The 23,430-nt window shown below is 35.3% G+C and overlaps 1 protein-coding gene across 1 annotated transcript; it reads left to right on the top strand.

Moving 5' to 3' along the window:
- The first annotated feature begins 20,632 nt into the window (after positions 1 to 20,632).
- Positions 20,633 to 22,532, top strand: LOC150035074 (uncharacterized). The gene is made up of 4 exons (XM_090315221.1): positions 20,633 to 20,733; positions 21,472 to 21,523; positions 21,921 to 22,302; positions 22,348 to 22,532. The coding sequence occupies exons 1-4, from the start codon at positions 20,633 to 20,635 to the stop codon at positions 22,530 to 22,532; spliced, it is 720 nt and encodes a 239-aa protein (XP_090171347.1).
- The last annotated feature ends 898 nt before the right edge of the window (positions 22,533 to 23,430 follow it).

Here is a 23,430-nt window from a genome sequence, read left to right as displayed (position 1 = left end):
TTTGATCAATGTTTTAATGATCCCATAATTTAATCTTGTTTGAACAAGTAGGTTTTAAATTAGATCATACATGTTAGTCAACAAGATAGGTTTTAAATTAGATCATACATGTTAGTCTATTGTTTGAATACACAAAAGTAGTTAGATAACGGTAGAGATTGATGATGAAGAGTTTTAATGTTTTGCTTAATTATATAGATTCAATTGATTGATAATTAGTAATTAAGTGAAGAAAAATATTGTTGTCGAAGATTAAATCTAAATAAAAAACTTCTAGATCTAGATGTTGTGTTAATTACTTTAAGAGTTAAAGCAATTGTGTCTAGTGATGCCATTGATGAAATCTATTCCCTAAAAACGTCACATTGTTGATAATCTTTATATTTGATCAATTGATTGCTTTCTTAGTTTAGTTTATTTAATTTGCATCACAGATCAGTCCTTTAAATAAAATTGGGACAATTTCTGAATAGTTAAAAGAACATAAATCTGATTCCCTGAGGACGATACTCAACCAAAGCTATTTTATACTATATTGTTACTCGATGTGCGCTCTTGCGCTTTCTCGGTGACAAAACATGTAATTTCATCCATTAAGAGGCATTCAGTACATATGTTCTTTGGTAATCAAATATTTGAGAGGCTAATTCGAGGGGATTTTAAATCCATGGCACAAATGCATGGGGTATGAAGTGTAGGGTTCGGAAGCTTGGGTTTCTGAAGTTTGTTTTTTATAGTGCAATTTCTAATGCTTGAGTTGGGGTAGTCTATTTTTTGTTCTACACCTTGATTTGCACATTCAAGATGAATGAATGACCTATAAGCACTCTCCTCAGTTTCTACCATCTTCTTTGTAGCCAAAGTGTTCGATTTTATGTCCTAAACCTCGTAGTTTGTAAACAATTAAATTGAATCTGTTATCAATAAAGATGTTAATGAGATTTATTCAATAAAGTTTTTTATTGAATGTATGAATTGCTCATTTTATTTTAGAAAGAATCTAAAACCAATAAACTAAGATCCATGGCTATTACATGTGTAGTTTGACTTTATGAGGAGACATAAAAGTGGATCAAGTTCGAGTAGATAACCAAAATGATCTATGTATACGGATAAGGCTGGGTACCTTATTCTGGAAACATTATCGGATGTGGTCCCTTTTGTATTTAATACAAATGATGTGATCCTGAATCGTTTATGTGGAGACATGCGAGTGGGGACGTCCTTTGCAAAGAGTTTGTATAAGACTGGACCAAGAAATAAGTTACTTTTACTTTATAATGTTATTTACTGTATAAGACTGACTATTTCAAAGCGATAACCTAGGTAACTTGACCTTAATCCTGAGTTAACTATGAACTTCTGTATATTTAGGATCATCTGTAGATTTTCATGGGTGAGGGTTGGCTTAACAACACCGACTCAATAAACTCCAAATTTCAGGGGTAAGATCGACTAGATAGCTAGGAACATTGGGTGCAGGACGAAATTCACTAATATCCCCTTTTAGCGATGATAGAGAAGTTGTTACCTTAAATGCTGACTCTGGCCCTTGAACAAGGGGCCCCACCTCCTCTCATTGGTCCGAGAGGAACTTAGTCTGTTGATTGCCACAAACCAATGGTTCATTAGAGGATCAGTAGAACTTAAGGAGAACAATGTAATCTCAAGGATAAAACAACTTCTGACCCAGCCGTTATTACAAACAACCTATGAAGGGTTAACTTTCAGACTATGGCTATATCGGGTGGACAAAATTGTATCCACAGTGAGGGGAGTGCAACTATTGGGCTTTAATTGAGTGACCTGCTAGTTAACGAATGATGGTTAATTGGGTTAAAGAGTTTAGTCAGTTAATCTCGAATCGTTGGAGTTCATAATCTGTTGGTCCATTAGGCCCCTCTACTATCTCATAAACAGACTAAACCTTAGAATAGTGTGATGATAGAATTTGAAACGTTCAAATTTGAATTATGGGAATTGTTAATTATATGTTGTTGGGAATATCCTAAACTCACAGTTCGTAAATGTTGTTAACATATTCTATTTATCAATAAAACTGTTGTTGAACTTTTTATTCAATAAATTATTATTGATATTGCATCCTTTTATGAAAATCCAATAAACAAATCCATGGCTATAACATGAATACTTTAACTTTATGTGGCGACATAAAAATTGATCAAGTTTTAGTATGTATCCAAAATGGTCTATAAGTATATGAATGAGATTGGGCACCTCATCCTAATGTAACTATTGAATGTAGCCCATTTTGTATACTGATACAAATGATGTGATCGAAAAATATTTATGTAGAGACATGTGAGTTGGGACATCCTATGCAATGAGTTTGTATAAGACTGAATCTCGAAATAGTCACTTTTCTTTATAATAATCGTTTACTATTAAAACTAACTATCTCAAACTCAATGACCTAGGGTAACTCGATCTTAATCCTAAGCTAACTATGAACTCCTGTTTATTCAGGAATATCCTTTAATCAGCATAGGTGAGAGTAGTCCAGTAGCATTGCTAAATAAGCCTCCCATTCTAGGGATAAGACTAGATAGATAGCTGGGGACATAGTTTTGTAATATTGAATTCACTCCTACCCGATTTAGGGTTAGCAGATGGGTTGTTCTCCTAAGCTCTGATCTTGTCTTGAACAACGGGGCCCCGCCCTCTCATGTTAGAGAGGGTTATGATTTATAAGTTGGACTACAAATCAATTATTCAATGGAGAATCAGTGGGAGCTTAAGGAGTAATATGTATTTATAGGGGTAAACGATAATATTTGACCCAATTGTAAATACGAACGACCTGTGAAGGATTGACTTACCGATTGTGGTTAAAATGGACAGAAATATATCTTCAGTGAGGAGAGTGCAACTATCGAGCTATAGTGAAATATCTTGGTAGTTAACGAATAGTGATTATTTCGGTTTAAAGAGTTTGATCAATTAATTACAAATCGTCGGAGCTCATGATCTATAGGTTCATAAGGTCCCTCTACTAGCTTGTAATTTAGATTAGTAAATTGAGTATCCTTGATGAGATTTGAAATTAGGGTTTAGAATTTGAAATGATCAAATTCAGTTAGGGTTTCTATTTATTGTATTTGATACAATAGAAATGTTTAATTTTATTGAAATTAAACGAAATTGGAGGATCGATTAATGTTTAAAATATGATATAAATATTATTTGTATAAAATTAATTTCATTATAGCGGAATTTATTTTTTATTAATTTAATATTAGATATTAAATTAACGAAATTAATTAAAAGGTTTAATTAATTTGTTTTATTTAAAATTAATTAATTGAATTAATTTTATAAAACTAAATAAATTGGTTTATTTAAAAATTTGTTTTAGAAATCAATTTCTGAAAAAACTAAATTTGAAAACAAAAGCATTTTTGAAAATCTCCACTATGGTGCAAGACACCTTATTCATCCAATTCTATTTTCTCCATGAAGTAGGAGTTGACCTTCATTCAAGCTATGAATTTAGATGATGAAAGCTTTATAAATTAAAGTGTTGGGCTGAATAATGAGATTAAGCTTTCAAGAACTCCTTCAAGAATTCTGCAGAAATCGTAACCCTCCAAACCCTCTTCACATCTTCATAAAATCCAACTCAATTTAGTGTTTCCACCACAAAATCCTTGCAAGAAAATAGTAGAAAAGATCTTTGTTATTGTCTACTTGTAGATTGAAGTACATTTACGTGGAACATAACTGGTGCTGAAGAGGATTCATCAAAGGTATTGTGTTCAGCAAATCCTCTTTTATAATAGTTATTTTGAAGCATGTTTTAAACTCAAATTAAGTATAATTAGGGTGCTTATTGATTATGATTTTCTCCACTGCATGTTAATGTACTCTATCAATTGGTATCAAAGAATGATTTAAGCACTCAATTTTCGTTAATTCGAGTTTGGTGGGTGTTTTTCATAAACTATAACTAGTGTTTTGGAATTTGAATCTTTTCAATTATGTGTAACTCTTATAATTGGCTCTTGTTTGATGAGCCCTAATATGTGTTTAAGTATTTGTAATTCGTTTGGAGTCATTAGAGTTGCAATTAGGATGTAATTGAAGAAAGAAGTGAGGAAGATCGAGCAGCAAGAACTAGAAATTCAAATTTTTGCCAGATACTCAATACTCGATGGAATACTCAATGGCATACTCGATGATATTTGATGAAATACTCGATGAACGATGCCATACTAATGGTATTTGATGTGGTTACTCGATGATATTTGACGAAATACTCGATGCACGATGCCATACTCGATGGTACTCGATGCATTTACTCGATGATATTTCATGAAATACTTACTACTCGATGTATGTTGCTTTACTCGATGGTCGATGATGTCTACTCAATGGTATTTTGTGAAATATTTGATATTCAATGATGCTTGATGTCATACTCGATGCACACTGGCATACTAGATGCTGGGTGCTTTCTGATACTCGATGGGTTTTGCTCGGTTCAAGGCGGTTCGAGCGGTTTAAAAGGTTTTTAAACCCATTTTTGTTGATTTATGTAATAGCTAGGCCTTTGTTTCCTAGAAAATGCCAAAACCAAAACCATATCAGTTTTGTGTTTAATTTTTTATGCATTTGATGTATGTTATAATTAAATGAATCTTGTATGTGCATAAAGTATACCATGTAGAATTAAAATCCTACCATTGGAAGCATGTTACATAAATTGAAGTATGTTATAAAATTGTTATAATGTATAGTATGCATGTATAGGGTTTCAATTGTTTTAATATAAATGTTATATTAAATATTGAATGCCTTTGATGTATGTTATAGATGTTTAGCATGTCTATTTTTGTATGTTGTTATAAAATTGAATTAGACATTAAAATCCATAACAAAGATAAAAAGAATTACTAAGTGTTAGTATGGTCTTGACTAAAAAATAGTAGCTAAATGACTGTCGGAATATGAGTTATTCTGGAGACAGTATTTAGTCAAGAATGTCTTACTTTAGTGAAAGAATATTTGACTGCCTCAAGTAGCATTTCTTCTAACTCACTATAATATTGTTGCAAATAAATAAAGTTCTATGGGTACTTTATTAGTTGTTGCTAAAATTGGATTTAGATGCACTTTATTGATAGAATTTATTTATTTTTCAACATGTCAAACTCAATAATACAACTTCTAGCTTCTGAAAAATTTAGTGGAGAGGGTTATTCCAACTAGAAGTCAAATTTAAACACAATATTAGTAGTTGATGATATGAAGTTTGTGTTAACGGAGGAATGTCCTATTCCCAGTTCAATCGCAAACCCAAGCGTTCAGGATGCTTATGATAGGTGGGTAAGGGGGAATGAAAAGGAAAGGGCATATATCTTAGCGAGCATATCCGATGTGCTCAACAAGAAACATGAACCCATGCCCATAACTCGTGAAATTATGGTGTCATTACAGGATATGTTCAGGCAATATCATCTTCTATTCGACACGAGGGTATAAAGCATGTTTATAACTCGTGAATGAAAGATGGAACCAATGTTAGAGAACATGTTCTAGACATGATTGTTCATTTTAATGTCGCTGAACCTCATGAGGCTAGCATAGACGAAACTACGCAAGTTAATATGATATTAGAGTCTCTTTTGAAGAGTTACCTAATCTTTCGTACTAATGTTGTAATGAATAAAATAAGATATAATTTGACTACTTTATTAAATGAACTAGAGACTTATTAGTCAATTATGAAATTGAAAGAGAGTGAAGCAAATGTTGTTTCACGACAAAAGAAATTTCTGAAAGGTTCTTCGTCAGGAACGAAGCCCATTGACAAAAAGAAGTCTGTTCCTTCTTCAACGGAGGACAAAAGTGTACAAATGAAGAAAAATGGAAAAGGGAACAAACAACCCACTACCAAGAAAAACAAGGCTCCCAAAGGAAAATGTTTCCATTGTGGAGAAGATGGGCATCAGAAACGGATCTGCCAGGAGTATTTGGCTGAGAAGAAAGCGAAAAAGGTAAATCAAGGTAAATCAGATTTACTTGTAATTGAAACATGTTTAATGGAAAATTCTCACTCGACTTGGATATTAGATTCAGATGCCGCTAACCATGTTTGCACTTTTCTACAGAAAACTAGTTCTTGGAAATAATTCTCATAGTACGAAATGACTTTCAAGGTGGGAACAGGGGAAGTCATTTCAGCAGAAGCAGTGGGAGATGTTAAGTTGTTTTTTGGATATTATTTAGTCTTGTTAATAAATGTATATTATGTACCAAAGATGAAAAGAAACTTAATCTTCATTTAATGTCTACTTGAAAATATGTATTAAGTATCTTTTGAATTTAATGGAGTGTTCGTCTTTTCAAGCGGTGTTCATATTTGTTCTATTAGACTTGAAAATAACTTCTATGTGTTAAAACCGATTGACCTTTAAACAGGCAATGGAAGATGTTGATAGGGAACAATGGATAAAAGCCATGGACGTAGAAATGCAGTTCATGTACTTAAATTCTATCTAGGATCTTGTAGATCAACCACATGAGGTTAAACTTATGGGTTTTAAATGGATCTACAAGAGGAAAAGAGACTAAACTGGCAAGGTGCAAAACTATAAAGCGAGACGCGTGGCAAAAGGTTTTACCCAAAAGGAGGAGTAGACTATGAAGAATCCTTCTCTCCTGTTGCCATGATAAAATCAATAAAAATACTCTTATCCATTGCCACATATTATGACTATATGGTGACAAAAATTAGAGGGACGCAATTATGCGATGCATGTTTTAAGGTATGCGTTGATACTCATGCATCTGTGGTCATGCCTTAGAATGAAACTATGCGTTTACGAATGTATACGATGACCATGCATTCTCGTCACAAGTTTTTATGTGCTCCCGCCAAGTATAACGCGAACACAAGTTTCTCGAGTGATCCGAGGTCGAACTTAGGAACTTATAACTAAATGCTATGCAGTAATATGTTTGCGACGGTTGAATAAAAGAATGATGGAGGGTATAAGCTATAAACTACTCCTACTCCTATCTAACAGACAAAGCATTGGAGGTATGAATGAGAGGTAGAGACACGACAACTGTTGACGTGAAGTAAATGGATGGAAAATAGATAAAATGTGAGGATGTCTTCATCGCAACCCTTAAGAGTGACCACAAGGGCAACTCCAGTCAACGCAAGCTGATAACTTGTAGAAATACAAGTTATTTATGCTGTTTTATTTAGATATTGTGGCAAAAAGAGAGGAAAGTGGCGTTGATAGTATAAGAATTGGCTAAGAAATACGAAAATTATAAAATATCGTGAACACACCCGCTAACCCCATTCGCGGACGATTCTGACAATGTATAGCTTTCTGTTGTACGATTTTGACAGATTGATCGTGGAGCAGAGAGGAATTTCCCATTATGCCATGACAGGAATTATCAGAATTATACAGTGGGACCACAAATTCAAAAAGCCAAGGTCTTGTCTATAAATAGCTTCTTTGAATTCATTGCAAATGAGACTGGTCTGAAGAGACTTTACAGAGAAAATCTGAGAGAACGACGAGACAAGGCTGAAAAGTGAGTCTCCGAGCAAGGAATTCTTCTGATTCCCGAAGCTGAAGCTCTGTACAAGAGGTCACTTCTACCAGGAAAGCAAGCCTGAGAGGGAAGCTTTCCTCTCCACTTCATCCATATGCCGACAAGCAAAAAGTCTCCGATCGGGATCTGTGTCAAGACGTTGACATACTTTCTGTATTTGTTTCTATTCTTTAATTCATCCTCTGTGTTCATCTTTTTTAATCCTTCATTCATAATCATGTATCAAACGCTTATCTTTAGAATTAAATGCTATTACCATCATCATTATCATCTCTTTGTCCCTTTCCATACATTTATCATCCATTTTCTCCCTCATGTGTTCTTAATCCCTTGGGTAAAAAGGAAGAATTAAGCAAGTGAGTTAATCTGTGTTAAAGTAATCGATTAAGTTTAGCTAAAGCATGCTCGACAGCATCTTCACCTGTGAGAGCAGAAGTGAAGATGTTATTCCACCTATCGAGAGAATGTTGGAAGCATGTGTTAACTAAAGAGAGAAGTATTTTCAGAGATGGAAACAATCTTGCGTTCATTACGTTCATCTCTATTTCACCATAGACGTATGGGAACGCAGACAATAAATGAAAGGTGTAAGCCAAGGGAAAGCGGAACCTTAGTTGCGTCCTTAACGCGATTGACGAACTTGCGATGTTCTTTCTCTTTACTCATTCTCTTTCTGCTTCATTCACAAGACTTGCCATTGCATTCATTAGATTCTTTTGTACAACTTCACAACCAGTCCTCCTTGTATCATAGTAGTTTATTATTTTATCAATGCAATTTATTTTACAATGCATTTTACTTTCAACGCAATTTACATTTCTGTCAAAACCAAATTCTTTATTCTTTATTATAACCGGTCGCTTATACCACATTAGTATTGCATATAAACGACAACAATCCCCGTGTTCGACCTCGGATCATTCTAAGAAACTTGCGTTGGAATTATACTTGGTTTCAATGTAAGGAAACTTGTGACACGCACTACATCATCGCATACTACCAGCATATTATCATCAACGCATACACTTAGAACGTAGTATCGAAAAATATCTTTATCGCAAAACACTTGAGCGCATAGCACAACATCAAATTTCATTCATAAGCCATGCGTTAGAGTTATAAAGAACATTATAAATTTTAGTCATCAAGTTTATGGCTTCATCGTTGTCCATATGCTTTAAAGATCTAATTTTTACCGTTACAAGTTTATGGCGCCGTTGCCGGGGACATGAGCTTGTATCATTCATTCTTTCATCAGTAGTGTGCATAAGCGATACAATAACACAACATAATAACTTATCCATTTTTATATCCTCGCAAGTTTATGGCGCCGTTGCCGAGGACATGAGCTTGTATCATTCATTCTTTCATCAGTAGTGTGCATAAGCGATACAATAACATAGCATAATAACATATCCATTTTTATATCCTCACAAGTTTATGGCACCGTTGTCGGGGATTGGTAACGGTTTAGTGTTGAATACTTTTGTGGTATTTTGTAGGACAGATCTCTGTTGTACTGTCTGTTTATCGCGAAGAGCAGGCTGACAGTTCATGAGTACTGGAACTGATTTAGAATTTGAAGCTGACCCAGAGATCGAGCGTACTTTTGACGCAAAGGAAAGCCAGAACCGAGTTCGGCGAAGAAAAGTAAATATAGCTAACAATGAGTTCGGCGAAGAAGGGATGTTCTGAATTTCGAGAAGATAGAGAATGAGACTCTAAGCACCGCCTGGGTGCATTTAAGAAGATTGGTGAAGAATTGTCCACATATTGGGATTCTCGATTGCGTTCTGATGGAGATTTTTTATAACAGCTTGAATAGATCAACGCAAGCTATTGCTGACGCCTCCACAGCAGGAGGATTTATGGATAACACCTATACTGAAGCCAAGGTCATCCTTGATCACATTTCGTGAAACACGGATGATTGGGTGGATGACGGGTATGGGGGAAGAGGCCCCGAGAGAAGAAGAACTAAAAATGTCATTGTACCAGTGGATACAATGACAACATTGGCCGCACAAATGGCCGCAGTGACCTCTCTACTTCAAACGATGGCAATAAACCAAGATAACCTCTCTCAAGGTGCAGCGCAACCCAATGCGCTGGCGCAAGTGGCAGCAATCAGCTATGCATAATGCGGACGGGGTCATGCTGCAGAGATATGCCCATCGAACCCACAATCAGTGTTTGCCATCCAAAACAACCCCTACAGCAACACTTACAATCCAAGTTGGCAGAATCACCCTAACTTCGGTTGGGGAGGTAACAATGACCAAGGGGGCCAAAGGAATCATCAGAATAGTAATTCTGGGAATCAAGGAAATCCTCCATCTTTTCACCAAAATCAGAATCAGAGTCACCAACGGCAACCTCACAACCAACCGTCCACATCAAACACCTCTGTACATTCACCATCCTTGGAAGCCCTGCTAAAACAATATATTGAGAAAAATGATGCAATCATGTAGTCGCAGGCGTCTTTGATAAGGAACTTAGAGGTCCAAGTAGGGTAATTGGTAGCCGAGCTTCGTAATAGAACACCAGGTACACTAAGAAGCCCCAGGATCTCATGGGAAGGAACAATGTCCTTGATGACATTACGCAGGCAAGTCTGACCACCTGTGGGTATGTGGATTGCAATAATCTTGAGGAATTTGTCTTTCAATCAACATCCCTAACATCTATGTTTATTGCTTTCGTTAATCGCTTTCTCTATCGCTTTCCTTTACCGCTTTCTTTATTGCTTTATTTACTGCTTTCCTAAGAGTAAGTCTTTACTACTTTCCGAAATTACTTTCAATTTAATTCAAGTTACATTAATTCCATGTCTAGTTCAATTTACTTACTCTTTTGCCTTAGTTTTCTTTGTTCTTAAATCTCTGTTAATGATTGAATAAAAAGAAAATGAACACCGCAAAGCTTATCGACTTGCATTGTTGATGAAATAAAAATATGAAATTAAAAAAAAAAAGAAAAAAATAATAAACTTTAATAATAATCATCTAGTATGCATTGCGGTGATGGGTGTATCTTGCGCTGATAAGCTACACTTTGCGTCCATCTTCCGCAAATGCATTGCACTGAGGGGTGTGTTGTACACGTAGGTATTTTGTGCTCGTCCTTAGCAAAAATGCACTATGTCGAGGTAGTGTTGTGCTGATAGAAATATTATGCGCCCGTCCTCCAGAAATGCGCTGAGTTGAGGGCTGTGCTGCGCTAATGCATGCGTTGTTTCCCGTCCTCTGCTAATATGCACTTGCGATAACGGATGCATTGTGTTAATCTTTAACCTTGGGTAATCTTCACACTCATTTTCCCTACCTTCATCACCTACACTAGCCTCTATCACCGCACAGAAGGCAGCATTCCTAGCTGCCAGCCGCTGCCTCGTCGCCCAGCCCAAGCCTGTCCAGAGAATCGTCGAAAAATCGCAGTGAAAACCTTTTGTAGCCAAACCACTCCTAATTCGAGAGGGGCCGAGCACGGAGAGTGCCTCACTCCCAGTACCGTCATCGAAAAGTAAGAAGAAAAGAATAAATGACAAAGAAGTATTTGGGAGCATCTTAAGTAACATGGAGAGAGAGGGGGGCTACCCAAAGCTGGAGTTGTAAATCAGCCCCTGCCTTCGGAGGAGGAGATGGCAGAAGCTTCGCAGAGAAGTGCCCTGGCTGTTGCAGATCCTAAGGAAATTGTTCAAACAGAATCCTATGAGGAACCCATTAGGGTCATTTTTGAGGAGGTGGGAGCAAAGAAGTTGCCAAAAACAGCTAAGGGGAAGAAGAAAAGAAAAAGCAAGGAGAAGCAGGTAGACGGAGATGAAGAGGCCCGACCAAAGAAAGAGAAGAAAGAAAAGAAGTCGAGTGAGAAGAGAGAGCGCAGGTGAGAAGAGAAGCAGCTGAAGAAGGAAGAAAAGAGGAAGAGGGCAGAAAGCTCAGATGTCGATGGAGAATCCACCATCGCAAGGGTGGAAGAGGGGGTGTCACCACAAGAAAAAGAATCAGTGCAACCTCAAGTGTCATCAACGCATATCAGGACAGTTGCGACTGAAGATAAAGAAGATCCAAACATTGCCCCTCTAATGCGGCGTCGCAAAGAGAATGCACCGCAAGGGTCAACAAGTGACCCACATTTTTTAAAATGCATAATAGAGGAGAAGAAGAATAGAAGAAGAGAAGAAAAGGAGAAATAAGAAAGAATGTTACGTGCGCACCAAATCATCGCAGCAGGCGATTTGAAAAGAAAACTCCACAATGAGGAGGTGCGTCGTAACAACGCAATTTTGACAGATGAAGAAAGAAGAAGGCTCGAGGATGAGCAACGCATATTGCTTGCCTCGGAGCAGTTTGAAAAAGAGATGAGAGAAGAAGAAGAAGAAGAAGAAAAGAAGAAAAAGGAGGAGAAGAAGAAACAACGCAAGGCCAACGTGCAGCACATAAGAGAGAATAAAAGAAAAGAAGTTACAGAGTGGAGAAGGGAAGAAGAAGAATAACGCAGGGAACGGGAACGCAAACAAAGACAAAAGTCCCGCTTACGTTTGCTTAAGATAAGGGCAAAGCAAAAGTTGGAAGCAGCGAGCTTGTGTCGACCAGAAGGCGCCCATCAACAAAGAAGGAAAATGATGATATGATGATGGAGATGGGTTTCTTTCCTGCGTCAACGCCACTACCAGATTTGATTACAAGTGTTGTGCTAGAGCATGGGTGGGAGACATTTTGCCAATGCCCATCCATCATAATTCCTACGGTAGTAAGGGCCTTTTATCATGGTCGACTCCATGACACCAAAGATGCGATGATCATGAAAGTATGTGATACTCTAACAGTCTCACTAAGTGATGCAATGAAGATTAAGGATACTAAGTAAATGAAGATGGAGATGGAATCGAAAGAAATATAGAAATGCATTGAACACACAATGTATTAATTTCTTAATCCAAAATGTAATACAATACAATATAAGAAAAGAAGAGAAAATGAAAGGACCAGCTGGAAGCAATGTCTTGCTTCCAACAGATGTGTGTCAAGGCTGTTGGTGGTGCCATGGAAGGGCGGTAGAGCTGACTCTCTCGAGATCTAACTCCGGTGAAAGCTCCGGTCGTCACTCAGAATGGGTGAAGGAGGTGAAGAACTCTCAAGCTTTCTTCTCACGCGTTAGTTTGGATCACAAGGATCCACCCGAAGGTAGGAAACCTTGGATGAAAACCTTGGATCCCCTGAAATTCTACTCATCGGCTTCTATTTATAGAGCTTGATCGTCGACAGCATTAATGGACCTGCTCTGATTTTGACATTTGCGGTGTGATGTTCCTTTTCTGAATCTCGACTGCTAACAACGTGGTAGGTGAAATATCAACATCATCTTTTGATTTTCCCGAGATATGCATTGATGCTTCCATTCCACCAACCTTGCGGTAATCCTGCTATTAAGGTTATCATCGTGTAGCCGCAATCTTGAAATGACTGCATTTACTTGATTACCGCAACTTCTACACGATGACTGCAATTTCTTGACGATCGCAAATTTTATGTGATGGTCGTCTGCGTTCGTGTTTGCGATGGAGAATTTCTCTGCATGCGGTCGTCTATGCGATAGCCTGGCTTCTGCGTCTATGTCCGATTCCTGCATTAGCTACAAAAATAGACAATTGAACGCATAATAACGCATAATGGTGGGTTAGCCGAGATTCTTAATGCTGAACGATACAAACTCATTTTCTCATGAAATCCTAACATAATTGCCGCATATTCTGCTTAACATCCCTCATAATTCTAAATAAAATGCCTAAGATGACGTGCATTTCTGTCCGTCATCACCATGAGATATGGCAAATAGATGTCAAGACAGCTTTTTTGAATGACCATCTTGATGAAAGTATTTTTATGTCTCAACCGGAAGAGTTTATTGAATAGGGTCAAGAACAAAAGAATTGTATGCTTAAAAGATCCATTTATGGATTGAAGCAAGTTCTACATCCTGGTATAAAAGATTTAACACTACAATCAAATCTTATGGCTTTGAATAGAATGTTGACAAACCTTGTGTATACAAGAAAATAGTCAACAAAACTGTAGCATTCTTGGTACTTTATGTTGATAATATCTTGCTCAGTGGGAATGAGACAAGTAACATTGCTGACATAAAGAGATAGTTAGCATCATGGTTCCAAAGGAAAGATTTGGGAAATGCACAAATGTTCTTGGGATTCAGATTTTTCGAAATCGAATGAATAGAAGCCTATCACTATCTCAGGCATCTTATATTGACAAAATGTTATCGAGGTATAATATGAACAATTCCAAAAAAAGTATGTTATCTTTTAGACATGGAATTCATCTGTTAAAGGAACAGTGTCCTAAGAAACCTCAAGAAATTGAGGAAATGAAAAGAATTCCATATGCATTGGCAGATGGGAGTCTGATATACGCTATGTTGTATACACGTCCTAACATATGCTTTGCAGTTGGAATCGTCAGCAGGCTCCAATCTAACCTAGGATACAGTCATTGGACAACTGTCAAAACCATCTTCAAATATCTCAAGAGAACGAGGAACTATACACTTGTGTATGAACCTAAAGATTTTATCCTTATAAGATATATTGATTCTGATTTTCAGACTGGCGTAGATTCTAGGAAATCTATCACAAGATCAGTTTTCACTCTTAAAGAAGGAGTTATAGTATGGAGAAATATTAAAAAAAAGTTGTATAGCTAACTCCACGATGGAAGTAGAATACATAGCTGCATGCGAAGCAGCTAAAGAAGTAGTGTGGCTGTGCAAGTTCCTGAAAGATTTGGAAGTGGTTCCAAATATGCACCTGCCCATTACTCTATACTGGGACAATAGTGGTGCAGTTGCTAATTCCAAGGAACCTAGAGACACAAACGTGGAAAACACATCGAAAGAAATGATGAAAACAAAAACATGCAATGGAAGCAAACCGAATCAATAAGCATTCTAATTATATTTAATTTGAGTTCTAAAGCATGCTATTTCAGAAAATCAAAAGTTGGGTTTCAAGTTTCATACCTTTGATGAATTCTTCCAATTCCAAGCTGTTCTTCACTCCAATTCAGCTCCAAATGAACGGTGAAGCACTAAGAGATCTTCTCTACTATTCTCAGCCTTAAATCTAAGTAGTGGAACTCAGATTATAATGAATTTGTAAATTAATTTTTTTGAATTTGTAAACTCATTTCTCAACTTAAAGCACTACCTCATCCACTTCAATTATGAATGTTTTATCACCCTTCAGCATGTAAGCACTCCATCAAAAATAAATGCTAGCAGCTAGATTGAAGATGGAAGTGGAATTGTGTGTCACTGCATGAAGAACACCTCAAACATGGAGAAAATGTGGGAAAAACCCCATTTCTCCATTTTTCCAAAATTTCCATTTTTAAAATTTTAAATTCAAATTTCAATTAATTCTTTAATTAACTAAAATATGATTTGATTAATTCATAATTAATCAAATTTGAAGAAACAAAGTCTAGTTTCTTCAATTGGATTAAATTTGAAATTAATTAAACATATTTAATTAATTAATTAATTTAATATCAAATATTAAATTGATTGCACACCTAATTTTAAACATGAATCCTATTCATGTAATTAATATTTAAATCAACATTTAAATATTACAAACTTTCCAATTCTGTTTAGTTTCAATAAATTAGACGTTAATTATATCATATATAATCATACAAACCCTAATTTGAATTTGAACTCATTCAAACTCAAACCCTAATTTTAATTTGAACAATTTCAAATTGAAATTCAATTTGAACAATTCAAATTGATATAATTCCAAATTCACTCAATTTATTAATTCAAGATGTTCATGTTTTACGAGTTAGTAGAGGAACCTTATAGACCTATAGATCATGAGCTCCAACGATTAAGATTAATTGGCTAAAACTCTTTCATCGAATTAATCAGTATTCGTTAACTATCGAGTCACACCACTATACCTCGATAGTTAGACTCTCCCCACTGTAGATATATTTTTGTCCACATGATTAAACCATAACTAGTAAGTCAACCCTTCACAAGTTGTTTATAATAACAACTGGGTCAATATGCTGTTTTACCACCAATATTATGTCTTGTTCCTTAAGTTCCTACTGATCCTCTAATGAACAATTGGTTTATGATCCAATCACTAAATAGGATCCCTATAGGGCCAATGAGAGGGAGGGGCCATTTATTCAAGACCTGGACTCAGTACTTAAGAGAACAACCTTGCTCCCATCCCTAAATCGGGTAGGCGTGAATTCTATCTTGCACCCTATGTCCTTAGTTATCTGCCCCATCTTACCCCTGAAATGGGAGGCTTATTGAGTTGGCACTGTTGAGCCAACCCTCACCCATGCAAATTTAAGGATAATCCTGAATAAACAGGAGTTCATAATTAGATCAAGATTAAGATCGAATTACCTAGTTAATCTAAGTGAGATAGCCAGTCTTAAACAGTAAACAATGTAATAAAGTAAGAGTAACTTATTTCTTGGTTCGATCTTATGCAAACTCATTGCATTGGACGCCACCACTCCTTATGTCAATACATGAACGAATTTGGATCACTTCGTTTGTAGTATCTTTACAACAACTTGTAATAGCTATAGAGTAGGTCGCATCCAATAGTGTTACCAAAATAAGATACCTAACCTTAATCATATACTATATATCATTTTGGCTATTTACTCGAATTTGATCCATATTTATGTCTCTACATAATGTTCAAGCATTTATATAATAATCATGGATCTTAGTTTATTGAATTTAGACTTTATGAATGCAATTTAAAGATTCAATAACAACTTTATTGAAGAAATATTTTTATAACATCTTTATTGATAAAAAAATGTGTTTAAGTTTACAAACTGCGAGTTTTAGGACACTTAACTCAACAAAAAAGTACCATCTCATTAAAGAGATCGTACACCAAGGAGACATGATAGTCACGCAGATAGCCTCAGAATAAACCTTGTTGATCCTTTTACAAAGGCCCTCTCATCTAAAGTGTTCGAGGATCACCTGGTTGAATGTCAAAGGGTATTTTAGCATCATAATCTAGGGCAAGTGAGAGAATGTCAAAGGGTATTTTAGATGCCCTCGTTTATTGTATTTTTCTCTCTTTATTTCTCAACATTGTAAACATTATATATTTATATGTTTGTCTCACTGGAATGTTAGTCCAAGTGGGAGATTATTGGGAATGTCCTAAACTCGTAGTTCGTAAATATTGTTAATATTCTATTTATCAATAAAAATGTTGTTGAGTATTTTATTCAATATTATTGATATTGCATTCTTTTATGAAAATCCAATAAATAAATCCATGGCTATAACATGAATACCTTAACTTTATGTGGTGACATAAGAGAGGATCAAGTTTTAGTATGTAGCCAAAATGGTCTATAAATATACAGATGAGATTGAGTACCTCATCTTGGTGACACTATTGGATGCGATCCATTTTGTATACTGATACAAATGATGTGATCCAAAAATCATTCACATGGAGATATGTGAGTGAGGGTGTCCTGTTCAATGAGTTTGCATAAGAACAGACATCGAAATAGTCACTTTTCTTTATAACAACCGTTTACTGTTAAAACTTGTTGGGTTTTATGTCCTAAAACTCGCAGCTATATTATGAGGGTGTCCTGTTCAATTAACACTTAAAATTTGATCTATCTTCGGGAAAATAGACTAGAGAAGATTTGTTGCACCGTAGAAATTGATAAAGGAAATATACACTATACAAAAGCATGAATCTTTTTCTCTTTTTTTATTACAATAGCTTTAATTTCCTTAGGTAACTTTATTTCAACCTAATTTGTATTTATGTATTTATTACTAATAATTACTTTTCTAAAGTTAGTGTAACGTAAATAGACTAATTATTACTAACTCTTTCTGTTATTATGTTCAACGAATTATAAAAATAGAAAAAATGACATTTGAGAGTAAAACTTGTTTTTTCAAGTATTTACATTATCCTTAATTTAAAATCAAAATTTATTTTGACATTTAGTTAATTATCAATATACATAAATTAGAATGTGTATATTCAATAAATATATACCATTTTAGGTTACAAGGCCATGGGCAATCAGTGATAGATCCCCCTATCTAAGCATGTCCCAGTAATCAAAAAGAAGTTGGTGGTTATCTGCGCTATTCAAATAAACCCCATCTTGTCTTGCACTCCAAATGCAAGTTTTATTGCAACAATAATTGGTCACAAAGTCAGGTTTACTAGTAAAACTATCAAATTCTAAACACCCTTCTTCCCACTCCAACCTACAATGAAAAACCGTCGTGGCAATCCAATTTCCTTTAAATGACCAATTTTGTTGCTCATCTGGAAACAACACATGCAATCCTAAATCATTGTCTTTGGAGTAGCAATGACTGTCTAACAAGTACATATGCAAGTCGTTGTGAATCTCAACTTGAAAATGTTCAAATGAGACGAGAGGATTGTTAGGTTCCGGTAAATCTGGCTTCTCAGGCTTATTTTTCTTTTTCGTTTTGGCCATCGACATGTTCAAAGAGGTTAGGAGCAAGAGAACTAACAATAACATAAGTCGTTGCGATGCCATTGTTGATAGTATGTATGTTGGAGAAAAGATTTGGGTCCTTTGTATAATGTATTTGTATTGAATATATGAATGAGAAAGTTTAATGGATGTCTATATATTTATAGTGCATGATGTGCTTTACTGTGTTAACATTTTAAAATGTAGGTAGTTCTAGATTTGTGGTTGGTGTGAGAGGAGTTGTTGCAATGCCATGTTAAAAATGGAAGTGTCTTGACAATGTTAGGTGTTTTTCTTTGTTTTTTGGATGATCATTCCAGCTAATTTGTTTGTATGTGCCATGTTAGAGTGATGAATTTACAGGGAGGAATGTTTGTTGGTAGTTTGTGATCGATTTTTTCTTGTTATCCCATCTTTATCGGCTACTATTAGCAAATAGTGTTCAAGTAACAAATAAAAGTCTATCAACAATAGAAGAAGAAGTATATTAGTGATAGACCTCTATCACTATCTATCAGTGATAGACATTTATTGATTATATTCCTTTCACGATCTATCATTGATTATATTTCTATATCACTAATTTTATTTCTATCATTGATATTACATATAGCCACCTCGATAATTTGAGTCCAAAGAGACAACTAAAACCATTTGTGTGTTGATAGACCCTTGTAGAGGTTTATATAAATATCAATAGTACTATAGCACCTCACTTTTCAAAAGAAGTTAATTTTTGTCAACAAAAATTTAATTTTGGATATCATATATTTATTTAGTAATTTGGATTAAATTGAATTAGTCCCTGACAGAAATATATTGAAGTATGTCACTGATAGGATTATAGGTGTATGACTGATAGACCCTTTTATTGAACTCACAAACTAATGAAGAATAATACTGAAGAAACTAACTGACTGGATTGACTTAGTCCCTGATAGAAATATAATTTCATTTTGATTTAAACACTTTTGTTAAAAAAAATTAAAATAAAAACACTCACATGTTTGACAACTTTTTGTTTAAAAAATGTTATATATATAAGTTTGTTTGGTTCATTATAAACTAAAAGTATTTTTATTAATATCAAATTACTATAAAAGATGACTATAAAATACTATGAATTATGGGGTTAGTGGAAATAGCCGGAGGTGGTGGTGATTGGAGTTGGCGGGTGGCAGTGGTGGGAGGCGATCCCCGAAGTTAGGCAGCAGTGGTGGTCGGAGGTGGTGCCTACAGTGGCAGTGGTCGAAGGTGGCAGTCGTAGTTGGTCGTTAGTGGTGGTTGCCAGAGTTTGTCGGTGGTAACAGTTGAGGTGGTGGCCAAAGTCTACTGGCGAAATGCGGTGGTAGCCACGACAATATAACGGAATTAGGATAGATCGCCTCTGCGCATTGTGGTAATTTTAAGAATTATGCAAATTAGGGAGAGATTAACCATTAAACACTTAAATGTCATTTTTCTAAAAGTTGATCTCTAGTCTTTATCCTAAACAAACTTATCTTATAAACTTTCTTTCCCAAGTCAATTTTTAGTGGTTGTCAAACACTTAAATTTGCTTTCAAGATGACTTATTTTGTTAAATTAAACACATGAAAGTTATCCTAGGCAAACCCTAAGTCCAAAAACAATATCAATTTCGTTGTCAGTCAAATGCCTCAATGGGAAACAATGTGGCTCGAGGCCAAAGAAAGATTGGCTTGTCAATCTAAGCTTCAACCAATTCCATCATGAAATCAAAACCCATCTGGTTTTTCAAGTTGAGTAAAGAAACCATAAAATTGGACAAACTTAAAATAAAAAAAAAAATTAAGAAAAATTGGAAAGCCAAAACCTACCCCTCAAGTATGGTGGTAATTGCGGTTTCATTTTCAAATTTTCAATTGTAAAAATGGAACTCTCATACTCTCAAATTTATATAGTCGTAGAAGTTGGACTTGCAAACATTTAATGGTAAAAATTAAACATTCAATCTAATACAATTATTAAAATTGAGTTCCTAAACTTACAAAACTATAGACATTTAACCCTTAAAATTTTAATTTCAAAAATAAAACATCTAATTAGTTACATTAAAAATGTGTTGCAAATTGCAATTCATCCATTTGCTTCATGTATCATCAGTCGGCCTCATAGTCAAATTTTGCTACCGTTACAATGACCGTTATCTTAGGGAGCATAATTTCATATAAGATTAGAAATTTAGCTCATGGAATTCTAGATTTGTTTCTATATATGGTTATTCAATTTTAAAATGTGTATAATGGACTCTTAATGTAACGATGCAAACTTGAGGCGCGGAGGTGTTGTGTTGGCCTGCTGGGTGTGGATATTCGGATCTGGGTGTGAACGACAGTGAAACCCCAGTGGTTGGATGCTGACTTGCAACCGACAGAGATATCGAGCATAGACTAGCCTAGAATGTGCGACGTACCACCTTCTGGAACCGATCCAGGCCGCAACTTTGCTACGTGTGAATGGTCGGTGATCAGGAACAACAGTCGGTGGACGAGGCACGATTGGAGCTACTGGCGACGGTTCGGGAAGGGGAGGTTCTGCACAATATGTACAGGAAGAGGTGAAGGATTATCTTTTTTTCTTTCTAATTCTCATTCTCTTTTAACTTGACCCTAGAAACCTATGAATCACAGACACAGATACGGCTGCACGATACGGATAAGATCGGATACGACGATTCATCAATTTCTAAAAAACTAAGATACGGATACGTCTAAGGATACGTCATTTTTTTTATATATTTTTTAATATATATTTCTAAAACAATGAGAATACTGATACGTTGAAGATATATTTTTTTTCTTTAAGAAAATATAAGATATAGATAAATTTAGCATACAAGTTAATAACAATAACACAAAATAGAATACAAACACTGAAATACAATACAAAAAAGCAACATCTAAGATGTTGAAGAACAATAGTTAATAAAATGCAATAGAAAAGTGACTCATATTGCAAAGAAGAAGAAGAATAAGATTAGGGAGAGAAGTATGAAGATAAACGAAGAACTTATTGTTGAAGATATCCAAATAGTTTATATTTTGGTGGATTTTGTGGGGACTCAAATGTGAAGATAGAGATTAGATGATTCTAGTATAGGGTTTGATCCGTTGTTTATTTATTTTTCTTTTAGTTTTGGACTCGAGTAGTGAGCTTTTTAAACAGGTTGTCTAATTTTAGATTGGGAAAGATTAGATGAGTAACTTGTCTTTTTTCTTTAAAAGAAAATATGCATAGAAATAGATACGTCAAATCGCGTTTCCGATACGTATCTGGAAAGTATCTGAAAGTATAGATATGTCAAAACTCGTGTCAGATATGTATCTGGGAAGAATCTAGAAGTATTGGTATCCGATACGTGTCTGATACTGATTCTTTGCCTCACATGAAGTATCTGTGCTTCATAGCTAGAAACAATAATAATAACAATAATAAAATCCCTTTCATTTTCTTGCTCAAATTCCAAATATCTTTTCTAAGTTTTAAATCCCAAATCCTTTTGAGTACAATAAATTTAAATCTGCATGCGGTGATTATATCTCAGAGTAGATAGAGGCGATTGCTACTAGGACAAATGATGCTCATGTTGTTCTTAAATTTTTGCATAAAAATATTTTCACACGGTTTGATACCCCACGAGCACTGATTAGTGATGAGGGATCTCACTTTTACAATAAGTTGCTTGACAGGATTCTTTCTAAATATGAGGTTAAACATAAGGTATTCTTAGTTTATCACCAACAGATTAATGGTTTAGTTGAAGTGTCTAACAGGGAGATTAAGCAAACTCTAGAAAAGACGGTTCAAGCTAACAGGAAGGATTGGCCGTTAAAGCTTGACGATGCTCCGTGGGCATATAGAACGGCTTTTAAAACTTCGTTTGGTACATCCCCATACAAATTGGTGTTTGGAAAGGCGTTCCATTTGCCTATTGAGTTAGAACATCGAGTTTATTGGGCTATTAAGAAGCTAAATTTTGATCTTCAAACAGCTGGGAAGCACAGATTGCTGCAACTTAATGAGATGGAGGAGTTCTGGAACCAAGCATATGAGAATTCTAAGATTTATAAGGAATGCGCAATGAAATGGCATGATAATCGAATTGTGCCTAGAGCTTTTCTTCCTGGTGAATGAGTTTTGTTGTTTAATGATCATCTTTGGTTGTTTCTAGGAAAGCTTAAGTCTCCATGGTCTAGACCGTTCGTAATAATAGATGTTACTCCTTATTGTGCAGTGGAACTATATGGCAAGGAGGGAACGACATTCAAGGTCAATTCCCAGAGATTGAAACACTACTGTGGTGATGAAGAGTGGCGTGTGGAGGACTTGCACTTTAATTTGGCTTGGTCTAGCTAAAGACGTTAAACTAATCGCTTATTGAGAGGCAACCCGAGTGTTCTAGTTTTATTTCTTTTGTTATTTGATTATTTTGTTTTCTTTAAGGATACAGAGTCACCTCATGATTATTTTGTTTTGATCCTCATGTTGGAGATGATGCTCAAGTTTTTTCAAGCCCCAGTTCACCATCCAGATTCGTGAATCTCTACTCATTACCCAGCTTTGTATCACTCATCTGTTGTGTGATTTTTTTAGATATTATGCATTGGGGACAATGCATATTTTTTGTTTGGGGTGGGGCCATACTTTGTGCTTTAATATTGTGCTTTTATGCATGTTGTTTTGAGTTACTTGTTTTATGCATGTAATTGTTGATTTTGAGAAAAATTTGAAAATTTTTGAAAATTTTGAAAAATAGTTGCTTTTGGTTAGGAAGATTGCTGAGATTGATTGAATTGTGTTCTTCGCTAGCTTTCTTTTATTATGATGGTTGATGAGTCACTCATGATGTATGTCATGCTTTGAAGTAGAAATTGGATAACATAGTCCTGTCTTGAGTGTTCTTTGTTCTGAATCCCTCTTTGTATCCTCTTTTATTTTGGGCACGAACCACTTTAATTTAGAACCTCTAACTGAACAAAGCATTAATTTATGTCAAATTAGTTGTCACCTCGAAAGGCCCACTGGTTAGAGAATGTCTTTCGTGATAGTTTGTAATGTTAGACTAAGAGGAAAGAAAAGAATATTATTATTGCCTTTGAGAAAAAATAGAGTATGAACTCATGTACTTAAAAGAAATATCTTTTTGTAAACTTGTAATGTGTATGCATGGATGGGGGTAAAAAAAGCTGCCTTTGTTGTGATCAGTTAGGACACTTGGGAATTGACTAGGTATGGTTCCCTACATTAGATGTGT

The sequence above is a fragment of the Benincasa hispida genome, chromosome 7, assembly GCF_027475165.1.
Source record: "Benincasa hispida cultivar pf3 chromosome 7, pf3_genome.v1.1, whole genome shotgun sequence".
Classification (NCBI taxonomy): Eukaryota; Viridiplantae; Streptophyta; class Magnoliopsida; order Cucurbitales; family Cucurbitaceae; genus Benincasa; species Benincasa hispida.
Note: the sequence above shows the minus strand (reverse complement) of the source record. Positions and strands in the feature narration are given on the sequence as shown.

Bases quoted from the DNA above. Each gene is read 5' to 3' on its own strand.
- LOC150035074 (XM_090315221.1), top strand. From the start codon at position 20,633: ATGGTCGGTGATCAGGAACAACAGTCGGTGGACGAGGCACGATTGGAG. The intron at 21,524-21,920 runs GTATCCGATACG...TATCACCAACAG, and splicing joins GGAAGAATCTAGAAGTATTG to ATTAATGGTTTAGTTGAAGT. The intron at 22,303-22,347 runs GTGAATGAGTTT...GGTTGTTTCTAG, and splicing joins GCCTAGAGCTTTTCTTCCTG to GAAAGCTTAAGTCTCCATGG.